Source organism: Pipistrellus hanaki, assembly GCF_964339955.1.
Source record: "Pipistrellus hanaki genome assembly, chromosome: 10".
NCBI lineage: Eukaryota > Metazoa > Chordata > Mammalia > Chiroptera > Vespertilionidae > Pipistrellus > Pipistrellus hanaki.
The window spans coordinates 51624-73823 of NC_140512.1; the positions used below are offsets into that span (position 1 = coordinate 51624).

General features: G+C 57.4%; 2 protein-coding genes across 5 annotated transcripts; both read left to right on the top strand.

The window, feature by feature from the left end:
* The first annotated feature begins 70 nt into the window (after positions 1–70).
* Positions 71–9075, top strand: UBE2D4 (ubiquitin conjugating enzyme E2 D4). 3 transcript variants are annotated; one of them, XM_084896316.1, is made up of 7 exons: positions 72–225; positions 2192–2255; positions 2451–2482; positions 2571–2648; positions 3984–4089; positions 4835–4928; positions 8313–9075. In XM_084896316.1, exons 1-7 carry the CDS (start codon positions 202–204, stop codon positions 8356–8358), a joined length of 444 nt encoding a protein of 147 aa, XP_084752442.1. In that variant the 5' UTR covers positions 72–201; the 3' UTR covers positions 8359–9075. The 3 variants fall into 3 exon arrangements, with proteins under 3 accessions (XP_084752443.1, XP_084752444.1, XP_084752442.1); XM_084896317.1 differs by lacking the exon at positions 4835–4928 and having other exon boundaries at positions 71–225; XM_084896318.1 differs by lacking the exon at positions 2571–2648 and having other exon boundaries at positions 71–225.
* A 2940-nt stretch (positions 9076–12015) lies between these two features.
* Positions 12016–21722, top strand: DBNL (drebrin like). 2 transcript variants are annotated; one of them, XM_084896457.1, is made up of 13 exons: positions 12016–12166; positions 15408–15463; positions 16713–16825; positions 17174–17248; positions 18064–18210; positions 18695–18772; positions 19093–19241; positions 19313–19361; positions 19553–19637; positions 20029–20124; positions 20220–20332; positions 20541–20637; positions 20959–21722. In XM_084896457.1, exons 1-13 carry the CDS (start codon positions 12084–12086, stop codon positions 21096–21098), a joined length of 1281 nt encoding a protein of 426 aa, XP_084752583.1. In that variant the 5' UTR covers positions 12016–12083; the 3' UTR covers positions 21099–21722. The 2 variants fall into 2 exon arrangements, with proteins under 2 accessions (XP_084752583.1, XP_084752584.1); XM_084896458.1 differs by having other exon boundaries at positions 19316–19361.
* Positions 21723–22200: the final 478 nt, after the last annotated feature.

The following is a 22200-nucleotide window of genomic DNA, read 5'->3' on the forward strand; positions in this document are numbered from 1 at the left end:
GCGCCCCCTCCCGGCGACATCCGGGCCTCGGGACCGCGCCGCTCGCTCCCCGCGCCTCCGCACGCCGGCCCACAGTGCCCCGCGGCGCGCACGCGCAGGCGGCCGTTCCCCTAGCGGCGCTGCGCGGCGGCGGAGCCGGCAGCGGGCAGCCTCTGGCCGCCCTGGACCGGCAGCAGCCTGGTCCCCAGCAGCGGGGAGAGGATGGCTCTGAAGCGGATCAAGAAGGTAAGGAGCCCTTTGGTCCTCGGGCTCCTTGCGAGTCCCAAGCGCCCACTCGCCCGCGGGTCGTAGGCCCGAGTGGACGGGTCGGAAGGGCACCGAGCGCGGCGACACCTGCCCGGAGGGAGCGAACCGCCGCCTGGGCGGCGCGCGCAGGCCGGGCCGGTAGCGCCGTTGGTTTGAGGTCCCCGGGCGCCTCGATTGCGGTTGGAGCCGCTCAGGGCACGTACATACCAACCAGCAGCGCACAGACCAGCGGACAACAACCCCACGTTCCCTTCCCTCTCCTCTCTCCTTCTCCATCAATGAATTTTAAAAATAAGGGCGGGCATGGCGCGTGGGGCCGAACCGAACAAGGCCGGCCCGCACCTGTTAGGGAAGCGCGGGAACGTGAGGGCTTGTTTTTCTGAAATCACATTGTTCTTCCTTTAAATGCCAGTTAGCAGCTGACGCTCCTCGATGCTGTTGGACTTCATCAAGACTCGTGGTCTTGCCCTGGCTGGTGTGGCTCCGTGTCTAGAGCCTAGGCCTGCGGGCTAAAGGGTCCCGGGTTGCATACCAAAGGAACATGCTCGGGTTGTGGGCGCGATCCCCAGTAGGGGTCGTGCAGGAGGCAGCCAGTCAACGATTCTCTCATCATTGATGTTTCAATCTCTCCATCTCTCTTCGTCTCTGAAATCAATATATTATAATAAAAAAAAAAAAAAGACGCGGTCTTTAAAGAAGCATTAGGTCCCAGTAACCGTTACCCACACCACCAGAGAGGGTCTGCGTTCTGGGGGGACATGGCGAGGTGGGGGGATAGGAAGCTGGGCCTGCGTTCAGCCCTTCCCTGGTCTCTCCAGGGTTGTCCTGACAGCCAGCTTCTCTCTCCTTGGCGGTGGCGGTGTGGACGCTGAGTGTGCTGTAAGCTTGAGAGCCGGGAGGTGTTTACAACCAACCCTCTGGGATGAAGTGTGGCTGGATGGTGTAGTGCTTGCTGGTCACTGTGGTGTAAACACTCCTGTGTAGTTAGTATAGGAGGGGGCGGAGGAGTAGATACAGGTGGCAGGAGAGCCAGAGTGTGGAGTGGGGGGACTAGAATGGTCAGCATGCCCCAGACATCGGGAGTCAGGAGGGTCTTGGTGTTTGAGCTTATTTTCAGGCTTGTTCAGGTAGGAGTGTCACCAATCAGGTGCGAGCTTTGTGCATGTTCTCCAGACCTGGGGTGTCCCCCTGCAACCTGCTGGACCTGGGTCTCTGCCTTCTTCCTGGGCGTTAGAGCCTACTGGAAACTCCGCGGTTCGCCCAGATCTGGAACCTGGGAGGACGGAGAAGGTTAGGACACGTGCACGGACATGCAAGCTCAGTTTGAGAGTCACTGTCCAGAAGCTTGGGCTTTGATGCTCATGCTAGTCCAGGAAAACGGAATTGTGAATCTAGCTGCCGTGTAACTCCCAATTCTCTGCAGATACACGGGCGGCTGCGTCAGTCAGACTGACTCGTGGCCTTAGTCTCTCACCAGAGCCTTGAGCCTTGCCATACCCCATGGTGGGTCAGGTGGGAGGGGAGCCAGATGGAAGTGCAGGAGCCCAGTCCTTCACTGAGCATCTCCTCTGGGCTGAAGGCTTCTGTGCATTACCTCGGGAGCTCAGAGCTAAAACCCTGCCTTCACCTGCATGTGAGCGAGGGTAGGCTTGAGGGTGAGGCGCACACACAGAGCTCCTTGCGCTGCCCTCTCAGCTCGGTGATCTTGGTAGGCAGCTTAGCTTCTTCATATTTCAGTTTCCAACTTACAAAATGGAAAATGCTGACACACACTTGACCAGTTTCTTCACAACCACAAGCAGACCTTTCGGTCTCTTGTTCTCATTGCCAGGCCAATCGTTCCCGGGGCCTGGACGCCCTTCCCCGGGAGGAGGCACTGCTGGCCCAGGGGTGTGGGTGCAGACAGCCTCCCGCACACAGCTCTGAGCCGCTCCTTGTGTTCTAGGAATTGAGTGACCTGCAGAGGGATCCTCCTGCCCAGTGGTCCGCAAGACCTGTGGGAGATGATTGTGAGTATTCTTTTCCAGCTCTGGGTCACAGGAGCCTTGCCATGTGGGCAGTCCATTTATCAGTCGTGGTCACTGATAAGCTTCCCTGGTGATAACCACTAACTGTGAGCACAGAGCTCCTGGGAATCTGGGGGCCCCTGGGGTCGAGTAGACACTTTGGGGGGGTCTCTGACATCCACTTCTTTTTCTTGGCAGGGTTCTGCTGGCAGGCCACCATCACCGGCCCGGTAGGTAGTTGCTGCTGAGCGCCACCTCTATGCTTCCTCCCTTGCCGCTTGCTTCTGTGCGCACTAACTGCCTGTCTCATCCTTCCAGAATGACAGTCCTTACCAAGGAGGCATTTTCTTCCTGAACATCCACTTTCCCACAGATTATCCGTTCAAACCCCCAAAGGTGAGGCTGGGTCAGAGTGTAATGAAGGGGCCCTTCTGGTCAGTGGTGCAGCAAACTGCACAGTCACAGCCCAAACCTGAGACCCTGCACCATGGGGGCAGTGCTCTGTCTGATTGTAGCTACATCTGGCCCTTCTCTGCAGTCTCTCTCAATCTCAGCCTGGAGTCCTCAGCCCTGTCCCAGGGACGGTGGACACAGACCTGGGATGTTTGGGCTGTGAAAACAGGTCAGGCGGGGAAGGGGGTTGCTACTGGTTTCTGTAGGGGAGCCCAAGAATGCTGCTCATACTCTGTGGGCTCAGACCTGAGTGTCAGTGGGCCAGGCAGTCACCTCCCTGCACACACACCATCCCAGCCATGAGCCTCGGAGGGAGGACCACGCCACCAGCCAGAGGGAGAAGGCGGGAGGGTCCTCTCTACACCCTGGCCCAGCAGGGGAGCCCATTTCTCACCAGGTAGAGCCCAGGGCAGAGCCCAACCCAGAGGAGCCCTGCCTCTTACGGGAACAGTCCTGTCTCGTGGCCAGTGCCAAGAAGCTCGTCCTGAGCAGGTCAGGGGCCACAGGGTGGGGAGGCGGCCAGAAGGGCCCAAGGAGTTGTGCGCTGAGGTGGAGGCTAATGGGGTGAAGGCAACGGCAGTGGGCACATGAATCTGGGGAGAAGAGGTGCGTTTTGGGTGCTCATGGTAGAGCCACCAGGACAGGGGCGGTCACAGCAATGTGTGTGGGTCCACATTATAGATTGTTTATATTTCTGGCTGCACAGCTGGTAGATTGATTATTTTAAAATTAGAACCTTGGTGCCATAGCCGGTTTGGCTCAATGGATAGAGCATCAGTTCGAAGACTGAAGGGTGCCAGCCTTGATTCTGTTCAAGGGCACAAACCTCAGTTGCAGGCTCCATACCCAGTCCTGGTCAGGGTGTGTGCAGGAGGCAACCAGTCGATCTTTCTCACATCAATGCCTCTCTCTTTCTCTCTCTTCCTCCCCTTCCTTTCTAAAAATCAATAAAAGCATATCATCTTGTAAGGATTAAAAGAACTGGTGCCTAAGCCCCTTACCTAGGAAACTTCTAGTGTGGCTCCCATCCTTCTTGTCGCTCCTCAGAGCCCACTCACTGCTTTGGGGGAAGTGGGTCAGTCCCAAAATCAAAATGAATGAGTTAGGACTTCCCTCGGCTGTCCCACCTGAGTCCCGTCAGGGTTCAAGGTGGGGGCCCAGCTCACCCAGGACCGTGTAGCCAGCATCGGCCTCTTCTTCCTGCCTCGGTCCATTTCCAGACAGACGCTGTCTAGAGCATTCCTGTGGCCTGTCTCACTTGAGGTCTTGTCTCTGCAGGTTGCTTTCACGACCAAAATTTACCACCCCAACATCCACAGCAACGGCAGCATCTGTCTCGACGTCCTGCAGTCCCACTGGTCTCCATCACTGACAGTGTCGGAAGGTAACCTCACAGGTCCTGTCCCACGCTTGTGGCTCTCACAGCAGCCCTTCTGCCCCCACATCCCTGGGTTGAGACTGAGGCTCAGAGACAGCAGGCAGCTTCCCACAGCTCCTAGTGGAGGAATTGGGAGATGCAGTTCCCACCCCGACCAAGTCCACAGAGTTCGGTTGCCTACATGAGGTTATAGAGACCAGTCTACAGGGGGCTTCAGAAATGCAGATATTCCTTCGGAACCTGAATATAAATGATATGAGTGTCCTATCAGTGGAGTGGGTGGGATGGTAAAAAAAAAAAAAATCAGACAGAGAGAAGCAGGGTCCCAGAGCCCAAGAAATAAGCAGAGGGGTGTGTGAGGCAAAGAGGGCAGCAGAGCCTGACAGGCAGCTGAGGGGAGGGGAGGGGAGGCACGGGCAGCTGGAGGGCCAGGTTTTCAAGCTGAATGGCGAATACAGAAGGAAATCTGCCACCCCCTCCCATTCCAGAATGTTCCGAGTTCCCATATCCTGATTAGCAAGCAGGCCCCTGGGAATACACACCAAAAATCTGTGGCAACTGGGGCCTGCCTGGAGCAGCTGTGTCTGGGACAGCTCGGTTCAGCTGATAGATGAGCAGAGCAAATCCTTTCATGACTTTTGGGGTGCCAAGCAGAATAATTCAGATGGAAGAGAGCTTGAGTTGTGGGGGCTCACCAGATCCAGGCAACCAGGCAGCCTCAAGGCTGACCCAGCTCCTCTTCTCTTCCCAGTGCTCTTATCCATCTGCTCCCTGCTCTGCGAGCCCAACCCTGACGACCCTCTGGTGCCAGAGATAGCTCACACCTACAAGGCCAACCGAGAGAAGTACGCGTCCTCTTCAGGCTCCTTTGGGCCTCAGCAGTACCCACCATGACCTGGTGCCTCCTAGCAGACCAGGTTCCCTCAGACGTCTTTCTGCCCTGCCCAGGGCATGTGGGGGTGCAGGGGGTGTCCCTTTGCTCAGACTCCTGACTCTCTCATGAACATTACGTTTGGCTCTGAGAAAAGGGAGGAGATACAAGCAGGTCACCCTCTTTGGTAGCTCATCAGCTGCTGCCACAACACCCTAAACTTCTTTTTTTTTTTTTAAAGAGGTTTTAAAGCTAACACTTTAATTTTAATGGAGAAAGGGGAGGACATGCCCTTCCCACCCAGAACAGGTCCACCCTAAACTCTTGATGCCCAGCCTGCCCTTGAGGTCAGCCGAGACATGGTCAGCCAAGAATGGTCTCAGAAGAATCTGACAAGAAAATGCTGGATTGCATTCTAAACTTGATAGCATAGGACAGTGGCTTCTCAGATATGCCAGGGTAAGGCGGAGGCGTCTGATTGAGGCTCAGTAGTCAGCAGTGTGTCACCCTCATGGCCAGCCCTATTTCATTTTATTTTTTTTAGATTCCTCATATAACTGAGATTATATGGTATTTGTCTTTCTCTGACTTATTCACTTAGTGTAATACCCTCCAGGTCCATCCATGTTGTCACAAATGGCAAGATTTCATTATTTTTTATGGATGAGTAATATTTCCTTATACGTACCACACCTTCTTTATCCAGGCATCTATTGATGGATACTTAGGTTGCTTCCATATCTTGCTCTTATAACTAAATAGAGGCCCAGTGCACAAATTCGTGCATGGGTAGGGTCGGCTGGCCTGGTCCAGATCAGGGCAGATCGAGGCTGGGCCTGTTGGGAGGTTAGCTGGCCAGTCTGTCCCAATCCAGGCTTAATCAGGGGCTGCAGGAGATTGACCCCTGACCCCACACACTATCTGGCTGGGTTCACGGGCCGCAGTGGGTATCATAGTAATTGGTCATTACAGCATTCAGGTTGCTGGATTTTCTATATATATAGATGCTGCCATGAGCATAGGGATGCAAATCTCTTATTTATTTATTTATTTTAAATATATTTTATTGATTTTTTTTTTTTTTTTTTTTTTTTTTTTTTTTTTTTTTTTTTTTTGCAGAGAGGAAGAGGGAGGGAGAGTTAGAAACATTGATGAGAGAGAATCATTGATCAGCTGCCTCTTGCACACTCCCCACTGGGGATGTGCCCGCAACCAAGGTACATGCCCTTGACTGGAATTGAATCCAGGACCTTTCAGTCCACAGGCCGACGCTCTATCCACTGAGCCAAACCGGTTTAGGCCAAATCTCCTCTTGAGTTGGTATTTTCAATACTAATACACGGAAGTGGAATTGCTGGATCATATGGTAGCTCTATGTTTATATTTTTGAGGAACCTCATGCTCTTCCATAGTGGCTGCACCAATCTGTAGTCCTACCAACGATACATGAGGGTTCCCTTTCCCCACACCTTGCCAGCCCTTTTTATTGATTATTATTGGTAGCCATTCTGACAGGTGTGAGCCAAAATTTTATTGTGGTTTTAGTTTGTATTTCCCTGGTGATTAATGATGTTGAGCACCTTTTCATGTCTATTGGCCATCTGAATTCCTCTTTGGAGAATGTCTATTCAGGGCTTCTGCCCATTTTTAAATTAGATTGTTTGGTGTCTTGGTGTTAAGTTGTCCCAGTTCCTTATTTTAATGTAGCATTAGCAAATATCTTCTCCCATTCAGTAGGTTGCTTTTTTGTTTTGTTGATGGTTTCCTTCACTGATATACTCCCATTTGTTTTCTTCTTGGAGTTTTATAGTTTTAGTCTAACATTTAAGTCTTTAATCTATTTGGAGTTTATTTTTGTATATTGTATAAGAAAGTGGTCTAGTTTCGGGGGTTTTTTTTGCATGTATCTGTCCATTTTTGCCAAAACCACTTCTTGAAGAGACTGTTGTGGGGTAACCCCCAAGAGATGACCACCAGAGACAGATATCAAAATTTATGAGCCTTTATTAAGCTGGACAGCGACTCCAGTTGCAGCACTTCACCGCGGCAAAGGCTGAACTGCAGTGCAGACGACAGTTGTTAGAGCAAATTTATACTCAGAATCACAAGAGGGAGTTAGGACAGTTACAATGACAACCCAAATATTACAAAAACTAGTTTAGCGGTTTCCAAGAAACTGAGGGCACAGGTGCAATGCCTGGACATGCTTGGCCGGAGCGTGAACCACCACCTCCCTCCAACTCCAACCGACCCATTGTTTGGTGACCTACTCTACCTCCCTCTGTCCCAAGGCATCCTGCCTCCAGGCAACGGAGGAGCTGTGCAAGGTTTGCAGCCCAGAACATGACAGTCTTTACCCCACTGTATATCCTTGCCTTCTCAACTCTGTTTAAACACTGATGACCAGACCCAGAGTTGTAGAACTGCACCCATTAGACTAGCGTAATCACTTGCACTGTAGTCTGGGAGGTGTCTTTGAGGGGAAGCAGATAGAGGAAAGGACTGGGCCCTCACCTCCCCATGGGAAAACCTCTGGCATTGACAGTCTGCTGAGAAAGGGCCAGCCTGGTGAGGACCTGGCCTCAGGAGCCTGGCCTGTGAGCAGTGCACGGTGTGAAGGTAGGAGGGTGTGGTGGTAGGAGGGTGGGATGATTGCTGGCTCTTTTAAAAAATGTCTCCAGTGAGTCTTTATCAGTTCTGAAGAGATTAGAATGGAATGTGATTTTTTCAACTTACATTAATCTTGAAAGCTGTATGGATATCATTATTTCCCTCATTGAGTTTTCCAGAATTACAAAGACATTTTTAATTGACTAGATTACAAACTGCATTTACTTATTTTCACACTTATGAGATACTTTAGAAATACCAGAAGTGTTTTGTGTTTTTTTTTTCATTGCTCTCTAACTAAAAATCTGTCTTACAACCCCAAGGCACTAGATCTCATGATGATTATGAGAATAAGCGTACATGCCGCGTACTTACATAGCCTTCCATGGGCACCAGGCCTGCAGTATGGCAGGCACGACTCGCTCTCTGGTGGCCAGGCTCCAAGGCCTGCGTCCTGCACTCTGACCGGGCAGCCCCTTTCCTGACCCTCCTCGTTGTGTTGTGGGACAGGAGAGAGGAAGAGAGATGGCCGGTGCATTGCCACATCTTCCACAACAGGCGGTTATGGAGAGCATCAGGACTCCTCACGTGAGGAGGCTCTAAGCCATAGCCTCGTTCCAGGCAGCTTTGTCCGTAGTCCTCCATGTTTGCCAGCAGCAGCGTCCTGCATTAGTTCTGTTCTCTCCTCAACATTGAATGAAGTGACCATTTTGAATAAGCACATCATTCCTCTGCTTTTTTCTTCCAGATACAACAAACTGGCGAGAGAGTGGACACAAAAATATGCTATGTGAATGCCTTGGAGGTTGCACAGGGGACACTGCTCAAAAGAAGCTGAGCCCCTGGCTGAACCTCCCATAGGGTGCCATCTCTTCCCCGAGCGAATGAGGGTCCCACCCTCTGCAGGCGCAGCATGTTGGTGCCGCTCAGTCCGCGTGGCTTTGACACCATCCCATCCATCCTGATGCTAAAGCAGTCATCACCGTTAGATCTGCAGCCTCCTCGCTACCTGGAATCAGTCCCTCCACCTGACTCACTGCTGGACTCCTGGGGGACAGTGTGCTGTCACCTCCCTACCCTGCCCACTCATAGTGGCATCATGGGCCATGGCACCACACAGCCTGGCCCTGACCTTCCGGACTCAGTGCCAACCTGGGCATCCAGGCCAGAGTGGGCAGGCTTTCCTCACAACCTGTCTGCCATAGACCACATCCCAAGGAGTCTCAGCTCATCCCAGAGGCTCCAGGGAATTGGGAATTGTCCCTCACACCGAGAAGCAGCAAACAATGTCGGGGTAGGAAGCACAGAACACCCAGATGACTGTCTACAGCAGTAAGACCTAGAGAGACTGGGGTTTCGCCTTTCCATGGGAAGAGGTTTTTCACCACCTCCCTCCCTCCATGGAGCCTACACTAAGTCCAGTGTGTGCCACCCACAGACCAGAGCACAGGGGCAGGAAGAGACTTTTAAATGTAAATAAAATGTAATTCACGCATAACCCGAAATGGTAACTGACAGTTGAGCCTACCTTTTTTTCCAGGCAAAACATAAAATATGGAAACTTGTAGCAGGTTCTTTGGAACCTTGAATACAGCAGCCTGTTGAGTGGCTGGACACCTCATAGTTTCTGGGGTAACACATTTTAAGGATTCTGTTAGAGTTCAGAGCTTTGAGATTAGATAGAAGGGCAGGCGGAGTGTTCTAATTAAAACTGAGAAGAGAGGAAATTTGAAGGGTTTCAAATCTCTAAAATCAAATCTGACCTAGTGTTTTCTAAGTGGTCCCCTCCAGGACAGCCATAGAAGTAACTTGAGTGAGTAGAAGCAGGGATGAAGCATGAAATTCCGCCCCCAAATGGCCAGGCGGGGCCTGTGCAGGCTGGTGGGATGGAGGAAAGGTGATGAGCCTGCTCCAGGAGCTCTCCAGTTGTCACACAGCTTCATTGCTGAGGCTCCCTGGGCAGCAGTCTGGGCCCGTCTGCATTTCCTTTAGGGGCGTCACCATTCAGAAACACATCTGATACCATAAGCTACTTTGGGGGGACTAGGGCCCTGTAACCATGGTGAAGATTGCCTTTTTAATTTTTGTCTTTTTGCCACCCCTTTGGTCTTTGCTTAAAACAAAATGTTAAATCTACCGAAACCGGTTTGGCTCAGTGGATAGAGCGTCAGCCTGCAGACTGAAGGGTCCCGGGTTCGATTCCAGTCAAGGGCACGCACCTTGGTTGCGGACACATACCCAGTGGGGGGTGTGCAGGAGGCAGCTGATCAATGTTTCTAACTCTCCCTCTCCTTTCCTCTATGTAAAAAATAAAATATATTTTTAAAAATGTAAAATCTTCATAGACAGGAAAATGACATTAGCATGACCCGTGGGAAGGCTATCAGACAGTGGTCACTGCATCTTAGCCAAGTGTCATAAGCATAGGAAGTGGGGCAGGTGCATGTTTCAGAGAGAAGTCAGGATCAGAGGGGAAATCCCAGCCCGACCTGGTATTGAGACTGGGGGTCCATGCTGATCTGTAGGCTTCCTTGCCTCCCTTTGGGTACCACAGACCTCAGGCCAGGAGTTCTGCAGGCATGTAACAGTGTAATAGGACTCCCAGAAGGTGGTGAATTTCCTGAGTTCCTTCAAAATTCCCCTCACCTGCTGTTTCCGTTGGAGACATGGTGGAGAAAGTGAAATCAGCCCTTTAGGATCCCAAGTGCAAATTGCTGCTGTGGAGCTCCCATGTAACCCCTGTGTGCAGACATCCCGTTTCCAAGGTGTGACCCAGGTGGGCGATTGGACAGCAGATCCAGAAAGCCAACTGGGAGGTAATGTGGCTTTTTTTCCTCTGGGTTTATTTTTTCCTCTGGGTTTATTATTCCTCTATACAAACCAGAGACATCAGGGAGATACATGACCTTAAGCAATTGATCCACCGTGAACAAGTGACTATTAACTAGGGCCGGAAGCACCTGGGTTTGGGGAATAGCGCTTAGATTGTGATCCTCTGTCAGGCTCCAGGAACTTAAAAGAATATGGCAAAAGGTCACAACCTCCTGACCAGGGATAAAGTGTTGATGCAAACATCCCCGGCCTTACAGCTCAGAGCTGAAACTGTCCCACCACCTCACTGCAGATGCTTAAGGGGGCAAGTTTCTGTCTGTGAAATTCAAGAGACAGTTTCCTTAAGTAGGCCTCCTGGCTGGAGGTCTGCCTGTGGTACCCAAAGGGAGGCAAGGAAACCTCAAGATCAGCATGGACCCCCTGGTCTCTCCTGCCCCCAGACCCTCCTTCCCGTGCCTTTTATCACTGTAGCACACACTTCCTCCCCAGCAGTGCTGGACAAAGCTGGGCCTGGATTAGAGCTAGTCATGAATGTGGGTCCTCTGGAAGTGGAGGGAAGGCAGCCAGCGCCCATAACGGCAGGAGTGCTGGCCTTGCCGTCCCTACCACCCAGGTTTCTCCCTGTTGACAGGCTTACTAATAAAATCATAAAACTATAAAGAATCTGCAAAACCTATCAGACTATATAGCAGCTTCTTAAGTCTTCTTAAAATGTCCCCTTCCTTTCACCCCTTCTCCCAGACCTCCACTCCCCACCTTCTTCAGGGCAAGGGTTTGTGTGGTCATTTCCGCATCCGAGTCAGGTGCCCAGCAGTGAAGGCCTTCATTCTGAAGCAGGAAGGACTGATAGATTTGCTGACATTTTGGGGTTAAAATGGCAGCAAAGTTGTGATTCCCCCACTGCCTGTATGTCCTGTTCCTCCTTGCGGTTTCTGCTGGCTCCTGGGAGCCCACACTTGACAGCAGGAAGCTGGTCTGAGGCTTCAGGCAAGACCTGAGAAGCAAGAGACCCTCAAGGCAAGAGGGTAGGTGGCGGGAGGGCCTTCACCCTCCTGTGAGCCATCTTGTCCTGGATGGTGGCTGCACTCAGCCCTAAAAGAGGAGGCCCTGCAGCCACTGCCCCCAGAAGGCCTGAGTCCCAGACCAAGGCTAGGTCTGCAGTCTGCCCTCCTCCTGCCTCTGTTCAAACCTACAGGGACTCAGTGAGGTTTTCTTAATCTCTCAAGCTGTTAGGCATTTGTTCACTGGCCTCCACTTCCCATGCGGCATAAACTCGGTTTCTTTTTAGGGCAATGGTTCCTTTTCTCTATCTCTGTACTACTGAGGCCAGGTGGGGCCCGAAGATGCAATCCTGGTGGTTTCAGGAAAATGAGTTTCGTAGTCACTGTGTTTCTGTGGATGCATACTTTGAACACACAGCTACCCTTTCTGATTGGTTGCTTTGGTCTGAATGCCTGTACCCCGCCCCCCCCCACCCCCCGCCGCCCCGCAAGTGCCCACGTAGAAGTGTTAACACTCCCGCCCCCCCCCCCGCCCCCCACGCTGTTAGGAAGTGGGGCCGCGCCCCCAGAGTCGCGCGGCCCCGCCCACTTCCCCGCTGGGGCGGGGCTTTCCAGCGGGATGGGCGGGCTTCCGGCCGCGGGGGCGGGGCGGGCCCGGAAGCGGCTGCGCTGGGACGAGCCGGGCCATGGCTGCGAACCTGAGCCGGAACGGGCCGGCGCTGCAGGAGGCCTACGCGCGCGTGGTCGCCGAGAAGTCCCCGACCGACTGGTGGGCGCAGGGCCGGGCCCGGGCGGGAGCCGGGGCGGAGCCGCGCGGGTGGGTGGGCTCACCTGGGCACCCGCACCTGCGCCGCGCCCGGAGGTGGTCCGGCCCGAGCCCGCTGCGTGCGCCTGGTTCTCCCCACCCTCCCTCCCCTCCCCTCGGCCTAGCTCTCCGGCCGGACTCCGCGCTGGCTGCGCTCGGGCTGCGCCGGGTTCTGCTTTGCAGCCGGGACCTCCCAGCCCCTGAGAAAGCGGAAGCCACGCCCGGCTTCTTGCAAATGCTGAGTCCCCGACCGGCCTCCGAGAGCGGCTGGCGGCCCGGCGGGACCGGAGCCCTGCTCGAAGGCGTCAAACAGGGAGATCGGGGGTTGGGTCCCTGCTCTGTGCACGTAGGTGTCAGCACCTCCCTTTCTGCAAGGAGACCCTTCCTGTGCGAGCCCAGGGGAGAGGACTGCCTGTCGGTGCTGCTGCCATTCTGCTCACCCCCCATCCCCACCCCTCACCCCCCACCCTCCACCTCCGGTGACTTCCTCTGCGAGGCGGCAACTCCTGAGGCTGGGGCTTCATGGCCCCTGGAAGCCTGGTCCGAGGCTCTGGGTGACTGGGCAGCCCCCCCCCCCCCCCTCCCGGCTTACACTGTTTCCCGGACTGGTTCTGGGTAGATCCGGTTAGAATGCCAGCTGCGGATGCTAAGAGGCCCCTCTTCGGGGAGGCCCGCTGGGTGTAGCGTGCTGCTAGACCGGTCTCCACCTGTCACGTGCTGCTTCCTCCTCACTGCCCCACCTGGTGCCCAGCAAAGTGGCTTCACACAGCCTGACTGCAGCCCTCGCTGGTCTTCCCGGTTAGGGCTTTGCTCCTTTGCGCTCGGGTGCAGCCCTGTCTGATTTACCTAAAGGACTCTCGGGTGTCCTATGGGCCTTCCAGGTCTCTGTCCTCCGTCTTCTCAGCGCCTGCCCCTGCTTTGGAGATGATGCAGTTCAGGGATCCCTCTCCAGGCCTCCCATGTTTTAGCCTTTCCTTGAGCTTCTTCCTAGAGCTGCCTGCTACCCCCCTGCCCCACCCCTGAGAGTGCCAAGCTTCCTCTTCTAATCAGTCAGAGCCCATCCATCTCGCCAGCCTCCTCACCCCCAACACCCCACACCCCCACCCATTGGGCTCCAGTGGCTGCCCCTGGCCTCTGCCCTCATTGTCAACAGATACTGTGTGGCAAGTCCCCACTCGCTGAAGTTGCTTCCCTGCAGTGACTTCCGGTTGCTCATTAAATAAAGCCCAGTCTCCAGCCTGGCTGACAGACCCTGACTGCCCAGCTCCTGGCCTCCACTCCCAGGGCCCTTTCGTTGAACACACTATACACCTCTTTTTCTCTTCCTCAGACTTGCAGGCCAGTCCCTCCTCAGAGGCTGCCTCTTCTGCTGGGAGCACCCCCTTCCACATCATCCCAGGGCCCCCCCCCCCCAAAGTGGTTCTTAGCTCCCCAGTGGCCTTCTTGCAGGGCTTCCTCACTGCCTCGGCCCTGGCTTTGGTCCCATTTTCCCAAATTCTCCAGACCCATCCAGGCATCTCACTGGTTTTGTGTGGCCTTTCTCTCTTCCAGAAGCGGCAGGTGGGCCCTGACTGTCCTGGGTGCAGGGCTGTGGTGTGGTCAGTGCTCGGGAGGAGGGTGGAATGAGGGAGACAGGAAAGTAGTATCCGAGCAAGAAGAGGCGGTCTCCGGCGTGGTTCACAGACTGGGGGACCCTGGGCCAGGCCTGAGGCCTGTGGGGATGTCAGCTCTGCTCCTCGGCTCTCGGTTCTCCCTGTTCGTTCTCCCCAGATCACAGCCTGGATCACCTCCTCCTGGCAGTGCCCGTGCTGCTGTGTGCCCCTTTCTGAGGCTTTCTTGTGGCTCCGTTCCCATACCAGCAGCAGCAGGTCCTATGTGTGTTTGGAAGGAAGGGCTGGGTTATAAGGTGTCAGTGCCCCACGCTTCATGTGCCATGAGCAGGCCGGGAACCCTCTTCATGTTCATCAGAAAGAAGGGGGACCTGATGGAATGTGGGAATGAGCCTCTGAACTGGAACATCCGAGAATGGCTAAGGCTGGGGCCCAGGGTGGGAAGCAGTGAGGCCAGAGGACAGGGTGGACACGGAGCCTGGCTCCTGGGAACTGCTGTCCCTTCTTGGAAGAGCCCGCTGGGCGGCCATCGCTGTCCCTGCTGCTGGTCTGTCCCCCTGATTTCGGTGGCCTTAGGGGGAAGGGAGTTCTCCTCCGATGGAGAGGACGTGCTAGACCCTTTGACTTGCTGTTCCACAGCACAGCCTGGAGCTGTGCTCCTACAGAGTTGGTGCTGGTGGCTGCGTGGCCGGGAAGCCGCCTCTTCCAGAATGTTCTGGAGGTCTACCACCTCCCAGGTCTTCTTTGTCTCTGTTTCTCTCCTCCCATATTCTCTCTCCTCTCCTAGGAAGCTTTGTTCCTTCCTGGCAGCCTGTCCTCCCTGTCAACCAGATCCACTGGGCCTAGATCGAATTTCGTTTCCTCCACTTTCTTGGGTTGAGGCAGCTCTGCCCAGTGGCGTTCGCAAGGCTGTGGGGAGCCGAGCGGGAGCTGACTTGGTTCCTTCCCTCAGACTGTTTGCCCTGGCGCACAGTCCATCCAGCTGGCTCCGGAGCCTTCCATAAATATCCCTCATTGAGTAAAATTTACCCTCTATCCTATTATTATTACATGTTATTAAGCCCAAATCTTGAAGACTCTGGTTTGTCTAGATCTTGCCCCACAAGGAGCCTGTCCCCTGAGGACCGGTGCCATGCCGAGTCATGACCCCTCTGGTTTCTGGTGCTGCACGTTTTTGTGAGGGGAGTCCCAACCCAGACGGACCTGCTGCATCACCCTGCGGGCAGACATGCTAGTTCTTCCTTCCTGCTTCTCTATGCTTTGGGTTCAGGAATGTGCTGGTGTCTGTCTCTTCAAATTCACACACCTGGCAGCCAGGGGGTACTTCACGCGTGCAAGTGTCAGAGGCTGCCATGACACCGTAGCCTCGGCTTCCTCAGGGTGGGTGGATGCTCCCATCTTCGGTCTGTCACCACATGCCCTGTGGTCAGGCAGGCCAGCGTTGTTGCAGTTCGGAGCTGAGAAGGTGCACTCGGGCAGGCACAGTGGGTCACGGTGGGGCCCGTGCTGGCCCACAGAGACTGTCGTGCTGAGCTGTCGGGGATGAGGGCAGACAGTGCCCACGGCTGTCTACAGCGCCCCCTGCTCTGTTTCAGGGCTCTCTTTACCTACGAAGGCAACAGCAATGACATCCGCGTGGCTGGCACCGGGGGTAAGTATGGCCAGGGGGTCCCGGAGGGAGGGTGAGGCAGTGGAGGGAGAGTGGCTGTCAGGGCCCCAGCCCCGGTGGTATCTCAGCCCTCCCAGGAGGAGGAGGGCTCGGCAGGCAGTGCTGAGGAGTTCTCTGGCCCCTGATCAGGCAGGATGGGGATTTTGGGGGTTGCCAAGTGAAAGTAAGCCCTCTTCCATGTTCTCGGCCTGAGCTGCCGGCAGGGCTGCCCTGTGTTGTAGCTGAGAGAGCTCAGGGGCCCGGGCTCGGAGGGGCAGACGCACTTTTCCCTCCGCCCCATCTGATGGGTCGGGGTGACCGGAAAAGTGCTGCTGGCATGCGGTAGGTGGGCGGTCTGTAAGGAGGTCTCCCCTGGCTGGAGCCGGTGGGAGCGGAACGAGCTGCAGCCCCCGGAGGTGCCAGGCTTCGTGTGCTCAAGGCCAGCTCCCCGACCTGGGCCAGGCACAACTTTGTCCCCAGCGGCTGGTTCTGAGGGTTTGTTGGTAGAGAGTCCCGCGCTCTCTCCAGCACCTTCCCCACGGCCACGGGCTCTTTCTAGAAGGACTGCCACTGTGGTGGCCTCCTGCGCTGGGTGCCCATGGCGCTGGGGTGCCACAGGCGACAGCTGCAGTTTAGCGGTTGAGCCCCTCTTCACAGTCGGGAGGTGTGCAAGGCGGGTGAGAGCCAAATCCTGGCACATGGTGGGCCTCGGCCTCGAGGTCCAGAGAGAACATCCCGGGCAGCCCTTCTGCCCTGTCACTTCCTGTGAGCATCTCAGAGCGGAGCCTTGAGGGCGGTCTGTCTGCTCACAGCCCTCCAGGTGGCCCTTTGCAGCCACGTGGGCAGGGCCCTTTGTGAGGTCCAGGAAAGGAGGGAGGTACGGGGAGAAACAGAGAGAAACTCATCGGTGGGTTGCCTCCTGTACAAACCCAGACCAGGGCTGCAGATTGAACTGCTACACAGGTACATGCCCTTGACCAGGAGTCAGATATGTGACCATTCAGTGCACAGGCTGGCACTCCCAGCTGCTGAGCCACACCAGCCAGGGCTCGTTTCTACTTTACAAAGGGGTGTTTACGCTAGTGCGATAAAAGTCACTGGTGTCTCCTCAGCCCAGTCCTGCATCGGCCTGCTGGCCCTTCAGACCAGGATCTCGCTCTGATGCAGGAGGCAGCTTGGCCTTCCTTTCCTGGTGGGTGGGTGCTGGTGGGCGGGGTGCCTGCTGCCTGTGACCCCCCTGTGCCTGCTGCAGAGGGGGGCCTGGAGGAGGTGGTGGAGGAGCTCAGCAGTGGGAAGGTGATGTACGCGTTCTGCAGGGTGAAGGACCCCAACTCTGGACTGCCCAAGTTTGTCCTCATCAACTGGGTATGTGACCCCTGGGCTCGGGCTCGCCTGGGTGTGAGGAGGACGTGCTCTCCCTCCTGCTCCGAGTGCCTGGAGCAGAGGGCCAGCTCACTGTGGCCCAGAGGCCCTCACTCCCTCCAGCCCAGAATCGCTCCTGCAGAATGAAGTGCCAGCAGCCCCAGGCACCTGTTCTCTGCCCTGGGAGCTGAGGCTCGGAGAGGCTGGGAGGCTCTGGGAGGGCAGGGTGGGACTTGGGGGGATGCGGATGTTCAGTGCCCCGCAGTGGAAGCTGCCCCAAGAGCCCCCAAGTCCCTAGAGGGCGGTGGCTCTAGGGAACAGGTGGGTCATGCTGGGCGTGTTGTGTTGCAGACAGGCGAAGGCGTGAACGATGTGCGGAAGGGCGTGTGTGCCAACCACGTCAGCACCATGGCCAGCTTCCTGAAGGTGAGCCTGCCCCTGCAGGGCAGGGCCCCCGTTCCTCAGGCCCCAGGTGTGTGGAAGGCGCAATGGGACCCACAGCCAGAGTGGGGGGTGTGCCCACGTCCTGCTCTGTCTGAGTCTCAGGGTGTGACCGAGGCTGCTCAGCGAGGGCCTGGGGTGTCTTCAGGGGAGGCGGGGCCGAGGACGGCGAGGAGCACTGCGGGCGGGAGCACCGTGCGGGCGGGAGCTGGTCCTGGCAGGTCTTGCTCCTGCCGGCCTCCTGAGTGCTGTGAACGGGACCTGGGCGTGTTGCAGGGATCTGAGGAGGCGGGGATTGCAGTGCCCACACATGTCCCCCATGACTGTTTCCATCTGTGTCTGTGTGTCAGTCATAAATGGAACCTCTATGGTTTCAAACGCATTTGTTTCTGAGGGTCAGGTGACTGCGTTTCCTTGGTCACTGTCAAGGAGACTGGGACTTTGATTTCCAGTTCTGTCAACACTGCCTCAGCTGTGTCTCCATTTCTCCAGCTAGGAGCTGGAAGAGAGAGTCACTGGGTGTTTGGTGGCAGGCAGAGGCCATAGCCTGGCCCCTCCGTAGTCGGTGGCCGTGTAGGAGATATGTGCTGGTTTCTGCACGTCTATCAGGGCTGGTGTCCCATGGACACCAGCCCTGATAGACGTGCAGAAAGAACCCTCTGATGTCTGAGCCATCTGCTCAAGGCTGAGCCACAGGACACGCTCTGGCCACAAGGGCCTCCCGCACGAGCAAGACAGGTCCCAGCCTGCAGACAGGCGTGCATTCCGCCCTGGAGCTGCAGCAGCTGTCCTCACTGTAGGGCGCCCACGTGACCATCAATGCGAGGGCCGAGGAGGACGTGGAGCCTGAGTGCATCATGCAGAAGGTGGCCAGGGCCTCTGGCGCCAACTACACGTTCCACAAGGAGAGTAGCCGCTTCCAGGACACGGGCCCCCAGGCCCCAGTGGTGAGTTGGGCCAGGGCTGCAGGTGGGGGCATTCCCAGTGACCAGACGCTGCCTCGGCCTCGGCACCTGACCCCTCGGGCTGTCTCCTCCTGCCTGCCTGGTCTCAAGGCCACAGCACCAGTGTGCCCCATGTGGTGGCCACCATGGGGGAACAAGGGGCAGACAGGGCAGGCCCCTCCTAGTCGGGCAGATGCCTGTGGGCCTGTGGCCTTGGTGCTGGGTGGGGGTCCATGGGGATGTGGTGGGCCTGCCATGGTGGTCAGCTGTCTGCGCTGGGGAGCCATCCTCGCAGGAATGGCCCCTGGCCAGAGGTAAGCCCTCAACCTACCCTGGTTTCACCCAGAGGGCTGGTGCAGCCAGAGACCCGCCCTGCTGTGGGCTGCACCCCCTGCTTAGCAGTGTCCAGGCCTCCTTCAGGCACTGGCCGGGGACACTGTGTCTGCTGGGTGCCGCCTGACTGGCCTTGCCCTCGCCCTGCCCCCAGGGCTCCGTGTACCAGAAAACCAACGCCGTGTCAGAGATCAGGAGGTTCGGCAAAGACAGCTTCTGGGCCCAAGCGGAGGTGAGTCTGCCAGCGCGGCGATTGGGCGTCTGTGGAGCGTCCGGTGTGTGCCAGGCGTGGAGTGAGCACGGCGCGCTCTGCCGGTTTTCTCATAACCAGCTCCTAGAAGCACGTGGGCCAGGCGTGGTGTGGTGAAGGCCAGGGGGACTGGAGCGCGGGGGACAAAGAGGGCACGTCTGTAATACTTTCAACAATAAAGACAAATGAAACCAAAAACTGTGCGAAGTTCTTGTCGGTGCCAATGCACAGATGGCCCCAGGGCTAGTGGGTTCGGGAAGGAGGCTAGAGCTGTGCTGGTCGGGCTGACACACTCCCTGCAGGAGGAGGAGGAGCAGCGGCGGGCCCAGGAGAAGCGGCGGGCGGAGCAGGAGCGGCAGCAGCTGGAGCAGGAGCGCCGGGAGCGGGAGCTGCGGGAGGCCGCCCTCCGGGAGCAGCGCTACCAGCAGCAGGGCCAGGAGGCCAGGCAGAGGTGAGCCGCGGGGCGATGGGGTTGCCCGGGGTCAAAGGGCAGAGACTCAGCGCTGCCCTCTGCCCTCCCAACAGGAAATATGAGCAGCAGGAAGTGGTTGAGAGGAGCAGAGAGGAGCAGGTGAGGGGTGCTCACATTGGAGGGCCCGTCCCACACTGGGTGGAGGCCGTCCACTGTGAGCTGCTCTGCAGGTGGGATCCTGGGACGTGTGGGCACACCTCACCCCGTCCTGGGAGGCTGTGAGCCCCAGCGCTGTGGGAGGCGGGCAGGCTCACGGTTCCCGCTCACCCTGGGGCCATGCGTGTCCCCAGGAGCCTGGTCATCAGTCACCTCGGGAGATGTTCATGCAGAAGGAGAGAGCCGTGTCTACCGCACCCACCTCCAGCCCCCAGCCAGGTGAGACTTCTCTGTGCCTGGCCCTGCCCTGAGCAGGGCTAGGGGAGGGCGTGCAGGGACGAGTGGGCCAGGAGCGCCTGTGTGTGAGGACAGTGTCTGCCCTGACCTCCTGCTGAGCCAGGCCTGGAGGAGAGGATGGGAAGCCCTGGCCCCGAGAGCCCTGGCAGAGGTCACACTGGCTGTCAGCTGGGTCCCAGGGGCCCACACAGTCACCTCTCTGGCCCGGAAAGGACACAGGACTAGTCCTCCAGTCTGCTCTCCTCTCCCACACTGCACATGCCCCGGGGGCTACTGGGAGAGAGTCCCGTTCACTCCTGGTGGGTGGGCAGGGCTCGGAGAGGGCAGGGTTGTGCTCTCCTCCCGCTTGAGTCGGTTCACCGTCCATTTGCAGGCAAACTGCGGAGCCCCTTCCTACAGAGGCAGCTCCCCCAGCCAGAGAGCCCGCCCAGCGGGGAGAGGGCACACGCCGCCTCCAGGCCCAGCGCAGGCAAGGCTCTCGCCCACCCCGGGGGGGAGGAGGAGGTTTGGGGAGACGGGGTGTCCTCTCCCTCCCGGTCCGAGCCGGCTGCACCGCTCTTGCAGGTGTCAGTGAGCAGCCGGCGCCCAGTGCCCCTGCGTGCCCGGTGCAGGCAGAGGAGGAGGCCGTGTACGAGGAGCCACCAGAGCAGGAGACCCTTTACGAGGAGCCCCCCGTGGTGGGTGCCCTGCAGCTGGGTCAGGGCTGCGAGGGCCTGGGCCCTGAGACAGCCTCCCCAGCCACACCTGGGGGCTCACCACCTTGTTTAAATGTGGAGCCGCGTGTGCAATAAGTCGTGTGGCGTGTGGCGTGTGCCGGCACATGGGCGGTTCTGGGTGGGGAGCACGTGGGGGAGCCAGGACCCTGACTTCCTTCCGGTCCGTCAGGGGGAGCAGCAGGACCCTGGCTCTGTGCACCTGGACCACGCCCCCGGGCTGAGCGGGAAGGGGCTGTGTGCCCGGGCTCTGTACGACTACCAGGCAGGTACGTGCCAAACCTACCACCACAGGCTCCTCGGGCAGCCCCGGGGGGTGGGGATATAGGAGGGCGCAGAGCAGGCCTCTGGGTACTGGCAGCTCCTCACCACAGCGTGGCTCCCTGTCCAGCTTCGTGGTGGAGCTGAGGGGGTGGCTCTGGGGTGGCCTCGGGGAGCGGGCAGATGTGCTGGAGGAAGTGCTATCTCAGCCTTGGGCTGGTCCGGGCCCCAGGGAAGGTGTGTGGGGAGAGGCCCCTGGCACAGTGTCTGGACGGTGGCTGTGCCTGGGCCTGGGCTCCCAGTGCAGCTCCTGCCTCCCCTCCTTTCAGCCGATGAGACCGAGATCTCCTTCGACCCCGAGAACCTCATCACGGGCATCGAGGTGATCGACGAAGGCTGGTGGCGCGGCTACGGGCCTGACGGCCACTTCGGCATGTTCCCTGCCAACTACGTGGAGCTCATCGAGTGAGGCTGCCTGTGCCTCCTCCCGCCCATGTGGCCTCGCTGCTGGAGGTGGCGGCGTGACACTGAGCCCTCCCCCCTTTCCGGCGTGGCCGCAGATGCAGCAATAACCCGGTGGTTCCCACACGCTTCTAGCCGCCTCGCACAGGGGCCTCTGCCTTTCCTGTTCCCTGCAGCTCGGAGGGGTGGTGAGGGAGCCGTGGACTCAGCGGCTCATGTCCAGTTGGTTCCGGCAGCTCTGGTGGCAGAAGCTGGTCTGGGTCCTGCTCCTCTGTCCCCTGCCTGGCTCTGGGCATGGGGGTGGGACGACAAGGCCCCTGAGTCCCTGGGCGCAGCGGCAAACACATCTGTGCTCAGCTCTTGCCTGCTGGCCCTGTGGGGGCACCAGCCGTCTCCCCGTCCCAGACCCCCCCCCCATTCGTGAAGTCAGCATTGCCCACCCAGGCCCCAGCTCTGATGCCCTGACAGCCTGGCGGCCCCGGGTGAGACCCACCCTCCTGGTGTCTGGGAGTGCGTGTGCACCTCAGGCTGCTGGCTACAGCCACCTGAACGAGGCATAAAGATTAAGATGTGACCAATGTTTCTCTCTCTCTCTCTCTCTCTCTCTCTCTCTCTCTCTCTCTCTCTCTCTCTCTCTCTCTCATCAATAAAAAACAAAATAAGATTAAGGTGTGAGCCTCCTGCACTGTTCACTGGGCGGGTAGAGGCCTGCCTTGTCCCCTCTACAGGCCTGTGCCCAGGTGGGGCTGTGTGTGTGCATGTGCAAGTATGTGTGTGCAGTGAGGCGCCTGGCACCCGGTGACACGGGGAGGGCCTACTTCCCTGTGTGCTCTGGGAGGAGGCTGTGCTGAGGAGGCCAGGGTGGAGGCAGGTGGCCGTCCTGTGTGCCTTTTGGCAGGCCAGGTTGCATGCAGGCCTTGATTTCTCTCCCACAAAGATGACTGTGGAGGCCCCGAGTCAGGTCCCCAATTTTGAGGCCATCTGCTGGCATGTCCCCAGGCAGGGGGACTTGTGGACCGCAGAGGACAAGCGTCTGAAGGGAGCGGGCCAGGTCACTCAGCCGCCTGGAGCCAAGTGACAAGCGGGTTTTTTGCTTTGGGAGCCCCCAC